Raw genomic sequence first — 11314 nt, forward strand, 5'->3', positions numbered from 1 at the left:
CAACCCAACTGCCATAATTAGGGGCCCCATTGCTTTAATTAAAAGAGGAGCAACAGATGCATCATGGAGCTGAGTGAATGGTGATAACTATTCTTAACATAGGGCTGTGGTCCTGTGATGAGTTTATATGTTGGATTATAAGGCTATAGAGAGACAGATCTTTGAAGTGTAATAAGGCTTGGCAGAGCCTGTCCAGCACTGAACGCTTCCTGTTTTTCAGTTTCATATTATCTATAGGAAGATTCCCTGCCCAGTGCCCACTAAATGTATGCACCACATCATTGTTATACAGAGCCAGGCAATTATGATATGTATACGTGTGGATGCTTAGAAGAATAGGTGAAGATTGGTGCCTCTGTATTGGGTACCATTGGAAAACACAGAATTTAGAGGAATTCAAGCTTTGCCTTTCATTATATATTCATCATTTATATTCAGATTTTATGCATGTAGATATGATAGCAATTTAAATAAACTGCAAGCAATGGTTAGAATGCTTACCAAGAAGTTTTATTTTGCTTTTAACTGAACTCCCCCCCCCCCCCCTCCCTAAAAAAAAGTTTGACCCTGAGACCATGGGCAGAGCCTTAGATAGTCCCAACAAATTTGCAGTGCCATATCTGGTCCTGAGACCAATGTATGGAATAGGATTCTGTACACCTAAAATTCCTTTGCACAATTTTTTTTATAAGTAAAACATATGGTGACTTTATGGTGGAATTCTGAGGCTAAAAGGTGGCCAAGGGCCTGGAGGCTATGTGGGCTATATGTATTGGCTTTGGGATGTACTGTATGAGCGGATTTCTTTCAATATAAATTGATTTCTATACCACATACCAATGCACACACACACAATCAATAAACTGTACAGTACACTATATATTGGGTGATCTCCCACATCATGATCCTTGCGTTCCAATGGTATGCAGTGCACCAGTTGGCTGACATGGCAGACCTGATCTGTGACCATTGGTTGGCTTGGGCATATCAGGTAAGCAATCATTTTGAATGCCTTTGTGAGCAGGTTTTATCTTGTTTTTTTTAATACAATAAATTAATTGCATTTTTTGTTCTTCTGCTATGTTTCCAGTTTGTAGTCTGGGTAAAGTTCCAATAACCTGATTAAGTGTTACCTATCATAGAAAGCCATAGAGACAAAATAATTGGTAAGGCAAACAATAACTCTGTGATATTGACCGATACACAGATTCAATTAAATGTTATGTTCACTTTTTGTTGTTACTACATTCTCCCATTTGTCAGTACATTTAGCAATGCTTCATTGTAAGAAATAGCACGATAATTAAGTGTGCAGAGCGATGATACGCTCAATGCTAAAAACAAATAAATAAATGAAGTACGCTATGTGGATTTAAGAATTAAAGCTAGCTGTTAATTCCACTTGTCTGGGAGGCTCTGTTAAGCAGCTCTGGTGTTCAGGATACAACAGGAACCAGGCTGCTAGACTCATGGGAAGACATTTGTAAACATGCACATTTCTCTGCATCTGTTCTGGTTACACGGATGGGAACTAATGAGAGAAGACTTTATGATGGTATACTGTAGGTTTGCTGCAGTGTGCAATAGTTTTACAGTGTATGTGGAAGATCGTTATCTAGAGCTGATCTTGCTCATTTGTGGTATATTTACAAAATTTGGGGTTTTTAGAAGTGGAGATCTTGTCTATAGCAACCAATCAGATTCTTCTTAACATTTATCTAACACCTTATAGAAGATAATAGCTAGAATCTGATTGGTTGCTATGGGCAACATCTCCACTTCTAAAAACCTGCACTTTAGTAAATATACCAGGGCTCTATTCATTATGTTAATTATCGTGGTCCGCATGGACCCCAATAATTAACATTTCTACTTGATGCAAGTTCCGAAGCAATTCATCATTGCTCCGGCGCAGAGATAGCTGATCCAAAAATCACCTGTCTCCCAGAGTCTTTTCAATGCTCCTTTCGGAGTAGTGAGTCCTTTTCGGAACATTGAATCTTTACATTGCTCCTTCTGGAGCAGTGAAACTAGTGTGCATGCGTGACCTACAGGTCAGAAGCCGATCAGGAGCCAGACAGGGGTGTAGGCAGGGGTTAAAGTGGCCTGGAACGAGGCGGAACTGCGTTCCGTCACTACTATTTGGAGACTGAACTAGTTTGCCTCCTCTGGCCCACCTTAGCCTGGCGCCACAGGGAAGCACCATTTGCCTGGCGCCCACTGAGATTTTGTTACCAGTGGGCGCCCGGCTCCTTCCTTGCAGCGCCAGCTGTACCCGGAGGCTGTAGCTCAGACGTCATGACGTCTCTGCCATAGTTTCGAGGAGCAGCCAGGCAGCCTGGACAGCAGCGGATGCAGGAGCGGGGATTAAGATAAGCATTGTGTTTTGTGTGTTTGTGTTTGTGTGTGTGTGCATGGCACTATTACAAGGGGCATTATTATTGCAGGCACTATTATAGGGGGCATTACTATTGGGGGCGCTATTAGAGGGGGCATTACTATCGGGGGCACTATTACAGGGGGCTTACCTACAGGGAGCATTACTACAGAGGCATTACCACTGGGGGCACTACTACAGTGGGCATTACTACAGGAGGCATTGCATAAGGGGCACTGCATAAGCGGCACCACACCTTGGGCACTGCATAAGAGGCAACACTACAGTGGGCTCTGCATAAGGGACACTACCATTGTGGGCACTTCATAAGGGGCACCACTACTGGGGGCACTGCATAAGAGTCACCACTACAGTGGGCATTGCAAAAGGGGCACTACTGCTGTAGGTATTGTATAAGGGGCACTACTACTGTGAGCAGTATGTGTATTAGGGGCACTACTACTGTGGGCATTGTGTAAAAGGGGCACTGCTGTGTGTCATAACATAAATAAGAGACACTACTATGTGGTGTAATGTTAATCAGGGGCACATTGTGCAGTCGGTTTCCTGACCGCTGAAATCCTTGCGCTAGTGTAAATAAATTATTTAGTTTTCCCACTCACAACTGCTAATCCAATCAGGCAGTACCAGCTGGCTAGTTAGTTCTCGAAACCAAATAGACCCAAGAGATTGTTGGATTGCGCTTCAGAGTGAAGCTTAATAAAATTTACTACAATGTAATAACCACCTGACTTTGAAACAAAATATTTAGACAAGGCTTCTCTTAGTAAAATGTAACAAATTAAATATACATAATCAAAATGTAGCAATTTTGACACATATAACAAATCTACCACATAATAAAACATGCATGTATAAAATAGTGTCCCTTGGACTTAAATCGGTCCTTGTATAAAACGACGTAAAATATGAAACCAGGTAACTTCAGAACCAATGCTTTTATTATAGCATTGAAATGTTAACCCAGCCATTGCTGCCACTGCCTGTTCATTTTTGCTTGGAGTGCCGCACATTGAGTTTCCTATATATATATATATATATATATATATATATATATATATATACGCAAGGAAACCACTGCACCCCAGGGATCAGTCGGCACTCAGCAGGCTTCCAAAAGTAACAAATAGAATTTATTCCATAAATCGACGTTTCAAGACCTACACGGTCTTTTCATTATGTACAGGCACATATAGAAACCGTTGTAATTCCTACACCATTCACCTGATTTGGATGTAATTACCCTCAAATTAAATCTGAAAGTCTGCAGTTAAAGCACATCTTGTTTGTTTCATTTCAAAGCCATTGTGGTGGTGAATAGAGACCAAAATATGAAAATTCTGTCAATGTTCCAATATTTATGCACCTGACTTTCCAGAAACATTGGAATCTACTGCTCATGGACCCAATTTTAAAAGATATTCTTCCTCCTAAACCCACTGTCCTCTTCAGAAAAGGAAAAAGTCTAAAAGACTCCCTGGCGCCTAGTATGCTGAGACATGAAGCAAAAAATGACATACTTCCTCCATGTCTGGGATGCTACAAATGTGGCCGCTGCAATATCTGCAGATACCTCCATCCAAGAAGAAAGGTTTTTAATAATTACAACGACTCTCAAGAATTCAAGATAAAACACTTCATGAATTGTAATTCAACTTCAGTCATCTATCTATTAGAATGCCAATGTGGTCTGAAGTACGTAGGGAAGACCAAAAGACCCCTAAAACTAAGGATTCAAGAACATGTCCGCAATATTAACAACAAAGTTGAAGGACACGCAGTATCCAGACATTTTATCAGTCATCATAGATCTAATCCTGAAGAATGTACTTTCAAGGCCATAGAAGAAGTAACCTTGGGGGAAAGAGGAGGAGACCATGGTAAGAAACTCTCACAGCGTGAAATGTTCTGGATTTTCCAATTAAATACAATGACTCCAAATGGCTTTAACGAAAGTTACGAGATTGCCCCTTTCCTATGATGGATGAGTTGGTAGCTGTGGAAACCCTATATTACCTACAACCTTACCATTGAACTGAGGCCCAATCTTGTCTGATCTTGGAAGCTAAGCCTAATTGGGCTGGGTTAGTACTTGGATGGGGGACCTCCTGGGAATACCCAGTGTTGTAGTTGATGTTATCCACAGCAGAGCACAGATTAGCCACTCAGACCATGTATTAAGGAAGAGGGCCCACATGCAAGCCTAAGAATCATGAACTCTGTTAAAGCCATTCTTACATCCCCAATCCCTTATCTGGACATCTAAGAAGAACTGGACTATTGACTTGAATTTATTTATTCATCACGGATTTTTTACCTTTTCATGGATTATATACATTGAACTACCACTAAACTTTTAAAAAACATTTTTTCAAAAAAACTTTTTTTCAAAAACTTTTTATTATGTACATTTTTTTTTTTATTAAGCACTTTTCACAAAATATCAGAAATATACATTTTCTACCTTGATCCATGGACTACTATTTCTCTGGGATTCATACATAGGAATTAGTACTCTTTCTTGTAAATTTTATACTGAACACATTTGTCGTCCTGCTACATATTTAATTACCTTTTTAGTCATCATGCCGATTTATGTGACAGTCAAGCATTTAAAGCGTGTTTGAAATGGGTTATATTGCTGAAAATTTTTTCCTTCTCTAACCACCATTAGTTGCGGATGGAACCTAAAGGAATAACAGTCGGATAACCCTAGCAACGATGATGTGGAGAAAGGTCATGTGATATAGCGGGAGCAGTGAGATCACTAACTGAGGATGCTTACGACTATATCTAAAAAGGGCTAAAACGGACTACGGAAACATGGCGGCTAAGTGATCATGATGCGGATACCAGTCGGACCACAACAACATGGCGGCCGAACCATCATGAAGCGAGCGGTAGGAGAGAATGTCATGTCGCACCTATACACACGCCGGAACCGGTAGTGACGTCATCGGTGGGCGGAAGTGGAAGCGGGCCAGAACGCAAGCTGGCAAACGGTCGGGATATGGCTTATAATTGCAATATCATCTGGAAATGACTTCTATCACTCCATAAACTCCCATTACCTACATTGATTAACGAGACTAAAGGGAATTTACACAATTCCGATTTTGACAAACCGGAAGTGACATCACTAAATAGCCTAATGAGACACTCTAATCCTGTTTCACAGTGGGTATATAAAGCGCTAACCACTGAATGTCTGTACCCCTTGATGAAGTCCCTAAATGGACGAAACGCGTTGGAAAAAACTGCCTGTGCCTGAATGAACTGATACAGATAAGCTATACCTACTAAGGGACTTCCGGGATTATCTATTTACCTCCCCTTTTTTAACAATTTAAGAACCTTTTTTAATATTAGTTTTAAATTGTTAATATGTATTGAACCTTCCATGCTTTGACCTTATATGCTTCTCCTGTTTTTTATATATTTATATGCCCTTCTATTAATTTTTATATGAATATATGAATTTTATATAAGGCATATTTATTTATTTATTTATTGATTGATTTATTAGCACGCTGGCACTTTGTATATATTTGACAACTGCATTTGCTGTGTTCATTCAAACGGACCAAATTTATGTAGGTCCCCCCCCTTTTTTAATATTAAAATGTGTTATTTATTTTTATAAACACGTGTTATATGTATTATATTTGAAAGCACTATTTGCACATTTTCTAAACACATGTTGTATGTACCATACTTGCAAGCACTATTGCACAAAAACAGTTTTATTTATACGTCAGTCGCTCGATTACCTGGTACACCTTGCACATTTACACACAAGGATTTCACCAAAAATCCTATTACTCTAGGTATAGCAGACACCCTTTTACCTGAAGGGAGAACGTATATTGATACACTTTTTAAAGAGTCCTCTTTTAATCTCTAAGTTGGCGCAGGGATCGTTCCCTTTCAAATCCTGACTGTATATATACATTTTTACAATGCCCATTATACAATGCCTCATATATATTTTTCAAATATATATACTGTATAATTACATATATTTAATCACATAAAAGATGAAGGCGATAAATTAAATCGAATACGATCATTTTACAATAAACTGCATCCAACCCTGTTAGAGTAATCCACTGTACTGCTTACTATTGCAAAAATCTTTTCATACAGACAACAAGAGCTGACCTTATTGATCGCTTTCTTGGGAATCGGCAACTGGGACTGTGGATGGTGACATGCTGATGGTTTATATGTATATTTATAGGCTGGACAAATGTCTATATTTCACTACCAAGGTCCATGGGTGATTGGGAAATTGCAGCTCTAAACAATGCAAAGCTCTATCATTTGAAGGGTTGTGTTGACTATTTGTGATACCCTAAACTATTAGTTTATTCACAATGTAATCAGACAACATAGTATAACAGTAAAGACAGAGATAGTGAATAATTTCTTATGATTATTTTACTTTGCAAGAACAAAGAAACACTTGGCAATATTCATATATCAACAATGTATTTCAGTAGACAGTAACACACACATTAACACTCTCGTTTATTTTATTCTTCCGGAACCTGAAGATCACCAGCGAACTCTGGACTTCGAACCTGCAAACTATAAATGGGTAAGTATTCTCTAGTGGCAATTATCAAATGACTAATTTTGCAATTCCCTTAACATCTCTAAAATATATACAAACAACCTCACGTGAGTAGGATAAGGTTACATCAAGAATACAATTGCAAACTTGTTTTACTTTTCTATATACCTGTTTAGGAAAACGTTTTCCTCACACCACTGCTCTTTACAAGTCTTATACAATGCTAGTTCAGCGCTAAAATAGTTAATAGGGTGCACCCTTCGTTGCCCGGGATATGAAGAACAGTTCTTTGGGAATGATTTAACTGGCAATCTACTCTGTATTTGCCAAGTACTGTACAGATGTTCTTATACTGTTCCAGCTACAGTACTTGTCTGTATTTAATGCAACACTGTAATCCTCTGTATATTATCCTGCTGCGATGGTGTTGGTGCTACTGTCAGTTCCTTCTCTGCTTAGCAACCTTAGTTCATAGCGAGAGTATTACAAGTGCTGGCACTGAAGTGTCGCCCTAACACTGCTGGTACCTGTTGTACCTAACCTCCAATATGCGGTATCAGGGGGTTACTCTTACTATTATGATGCAGTCTATAAACCCCAGGCTGATCTCTGCAGGGACTGCTGTGCATATGTAATGGTGGACAGCTGTAGGCCTCCAGTTAATAGGCGCTAATGTCACTGAGTGTCTATTTGGGAGGTTGCAGCAGTTTTCTTACCCCTCCAGTATCATCTCTCAACCTCCGGCTCCTTTACAAGCTCGGTCTCTCTATATTTCCGCAGCTCCGCCTGAGGCACTCCCTTAGGGGTCGTCCGACACACCCCTCTTATGCTGATTGTTCTCAGGAACCTCCCCGGATGACACAGCTTGGTCCCATTGGATGTTCCCCACCTCAGAGACCTCCGCTGCTCGTCCCGGAGTACGGCCGCAGCCCTCAGGTAAGCATCAAGGCAGCGCAGCCCCTTCTCCTGTCCAGCTACCTCACCAACTGCACACACCAACTGCCATTTTTCTCTAGTTCAAATCCTTGAGCCTGCCACAGTACTCATTGGTCCCCTGACGTCCACCACTGAGGGGGCAGTGCAAATAGTCCCTGAACATTAATGAAACCAGTGAAATCATGCCCTATATTAGACAATGGCAGGAGTCACATTAATATTTTACATTTTCATAGAGGCACATCAGTGTGGGTAGGAACACAGGGTGTTGGTGGGGTGCCACATACTTCCCCACTAGAATGATGTGTGTCCTCACGCATCTTAGACCTCTATAAACTCCTGAAGGCATCCACTTTATACATCAGTATCTTTTCAGAATTATTTACATACATATTAGGTACATTCTTTCATTGAATGGCGTAGATCACAATAAGTTACAATTACCAGGTAAGTCTAGAATTCTTTAGCTCCTTGCTATAATGTAACAATAGCATAACAGATTACTACATTTGTTACATATTAACACAAAGTTTCTTTAAGTTATGTACTTTTGAACACTCTACCTCACAGGCTAGTGTCTACACTGAATATGCGGGGCATTCTTGTTTTCCTTTTTCGATTTTACCAGAACTCTTTGCATAATTAATGCTATTTCACTTGAACTTAGTTCAGTATACTTATGGACTGGGGATTTATACTCTGATGGCATAGACAGTAAGGGCTCTTTGGATATAAGACATGGCTCCTCCAGAACAACAGATTTTGATATTTCCATAACAGAATCCAGGCAATTCTGTTCAGGGGACCCCAACCTCTCTGCTAAAGGTGATTCCGGAGCTTTCTTTGTGTCTTCTTTATGTACAGCTATATTCAACTCTTGTTGATTGCAGAGGAGCATATGAGAAGCGCTGTCATACACTTTTGGTCGACTCTTTGCTTGTGGTTCTTGAGGAGATGTTGGCCGGACTATTTCTTGCCGGTATTGGCACACCTGTATATTTTGCGTTCCTACATCTTTACCAAACACTCCATCCAGCCTTTCACCACGCTCTGGGAGATCGGGATATTGTTTGTGTCCGTATGGTCTCTTTAGCCAGTAGGATGGGTAGCGACTCCTCCAGTAAGGTCGTTGTTGATTAACCCTCTTTTCCTCTGCCACTCTTTCAACTTCTTCTGGACTCTTTTTACCTTCACTGTGTCGATAGTTATGTGGAGGACCTCTATGATGTGGATAATGCCAATAATGGTTGTGGCTTGATGCATATTTGCTGCCTTGGACTGGAACTCCACCAGGACCAGCTACATTAGTGGCCTTTGCACCTTTCTCTCCTTCAACCACGTGAAACTCTACCAACTCTCCATCTCCCAGACTTCGAAGATATTTTCTTGGGTTGTTCTTTAGGATGGCCGAGTAATGTACAAAAATATCGCTCTTGGTGTCGTCTCGTTTTATGAATCCATAGCCTCGTTGCATGTGGAACCATACAACCTTTCCTGAAATCCTTTTTGCGATAGCTGATGTAACATTCCCTGCAGTCGGCGTGCTCACCAATTTTATTTTGTTCTGTACTATTGGGCTCAAACTCGCATCTCTGGGTTGCCCTTCTTCCATTTTTGGACCTATTCTTTCTGTCTCTCCTGAAGGCTGGTCCTCAGGCTCTCTCTGGATGCAATAGCGTTCAATGTGGCCACTTTGCCAGCACTTTCTGCAGATAGGCCTCCCTTGTATATCAAATTGGCCTGTTAGACGTCGACCTGTCTCTCGAGGACTATCCCAGTAAGACTGGTTCCTTCCCCCACGCTCTTGGTGCCAGTCTCTGCATTTTGCTCCAGCCTGCTCTTGCCGAATCACCTTTATCTCCTTCATTATTTCAGTGACAGCACTAGTAAAAATTCCGATCAGATCTTGACCAGACTGTACTTGTTGGGTGACTGTTTCCTTAGGCGACGTAGTGTCAGGCGTCATATATGGTTTGGCTTCTCTAGAATTTCCAACTTCCCACTGTTCTGTAGATGAGTCAAATTCAAGATCAGCATTCTGATTGAGCCCAAGAATATCTAATACCGCTTCCTTGAACTTGGAGAATGAGCATACAGGATTCTGACGTCTCCACATCCTGAGCTGGGCCCGTATGGCTTCTCCTCGCGCCCCTTCGATAAATAAATTAATTAGAGTCTCGTCGACTCGTTCTACTTCCCTCGATTCTCGGGCTTGGATGTCCTTCATAGCTTCCTGTAGGCCCAGAGCAAATTCTCTCAGTGACTCTTGAGGTTGCTGTTTCCTAGCATACAAACGTCTTCTAAGTTCAGAGACTGTCCTTGTGTCAAATATACTTTGTAACTTTTTGAAAATATCCTCCGCTGTTTTGCTTTCATCATCCGCCCACGCTTTCACCTCTCGCAAAGCAGCTCCTTTCAACTGTCCAATGACTATTTCCACTTTTTGTTCGTCATTTAGTGGATATAATTTGAACATTGATCGCATTTTGTCCTTAAATTCTTCAATAGTGCTCGCACCCTGTGTGCATATCTCCCCTGAATACGTGGGTAACCATGGAGCCCCAAAATAGTATGGCATCATAATGGGTGATGTCTGTGTCATATGTACCATACCACTGCTGGGTGAGGCATTTGTTGATTGTGAAGCTCTCTGTCCTGGAGAGGCAGGTAATCGTCTCCGGCCCGTGGTCGATGCAGGAGGCTGAGGTGCTGACATTTTCTGGTCGTATCCTGTTCGCAGACGCCAATTTGTGATACCCTAAACTATTAGTTTATTCACAATGTAATCAGACAACATAGTATAACAGTAAAGACAGAGATAGTGAATAATTTCTTATGATTATTTTACTTTGCAAGAACAAAGAAATACTTGGCAATATTCATATATCAACAATGTATTTCAGTAGACAGTAACACACACATTAACACTCTCGTTTATTTTATTCTTCCGGAACCTGAAGATCACCAGCGAACTCTGGACTTCGAACCTGCAAACTATAAATGGGTAAGTATTCTCTAGTGGCAATTATCAAATGACTAATTTTGCAATTCCCTTAACATCTCTAAAATATATACAAACAACCTCACGTGAGTAGGATAAGGTTACATCAAGAATACAATTGCAAACTTGTTTTACTTTTCTATATACCTGTTTAGGAAAACGTTTTCCTCACACCACTGCTCTTTACAAGTCTTATACAATGCTAGTTCAGCGCTGAAATAGTTAATAGGGTGCACCCTTCGTTGCCCGGGATATGAAGAACAGTTCTTTGGGAATGATTTAACTGGCAATCTACTCTGTATTTGCCAAGTACTGTACAGATGTTCTTATACTGTTCCAGCTACAGTACTTGTCTGTATTTAATGCAACACTGTAATCCTCTGTATATTATCCTGCTGCGATG

The 11314-nt window shown here is 40.6% G+C and overlaps 1 protein-coding gene and 1 pseudogene across 1 annotated transcript; one reads left to right on the top strand and one right to left on the bottom strand.

Annotated features, from left to right (window-relative positions):
• The first annotated feature begins 4412 nt into the window (after positions 1–4412).
• On the top strand, positions 4413–4531 carry LOC148542037 (5S ribosomal RNA; annotated as a pseudogene).
• Positions 4532–8602: 4071 nt separating this feature from the next.
• Positions 8603–10512, bottom strand: LOC148542038 (uncharacterized). The gene is made up of 4 exons (XM_088476764.1): positions 9914–10512; positions 9666–9793; positions 8723–9440; positions 8603–8609 (listed from the first exon to the last, which is right to left on the bottom strand). The coding sequence occupies exons 1-4, from the start codon at positions 10510–10512 to the stop codon at positions 8603–8605; spliced, it is 1452 nt and encodes a 483-aa protein (XP_088332890.1).
• Positions 10513–11314: the final 802 nt, after the last annotated feature.

Source organism: Taudactylus pleione, unplaced genomic scaffold, assembly GCF_031769625.1.
Source record: "Taudactylus pleione unplaced genomic scaffold, aTauple2 ptg000016l, whole genome shotgun sequence".
In the NCBI taxonomy this organism is placed as follows: domain Eukaryota; kingdom Metazoa; phylum Chordata; class Amphibia; order Anura; family Myobatrachidae; genus Taudactylus; species Taudactylus pleione.

Coding starts and splice junctions, on each gene's coding strand:
- LOC148542038 (XM_088476764.1), bottom strand. CDS start 10,512: ATGACACAGACATCACCCATTATGATGCCATACTATTTTGGGGCTCCA. Junction 9,794..9,913: donor TTTGACTCATCTACAGAACA/GTGGGAAGTTGG, acceptor AATTTTTACTAG/TGCTGTCACTGAAATAATGA. Junction 9,441..9,665: donor GGATAGTCCTCGAGAGACAG/GTCGACGTCTAA, acceptor CGCCGACTGCAG/GGAATGTTACATCAGCTATC.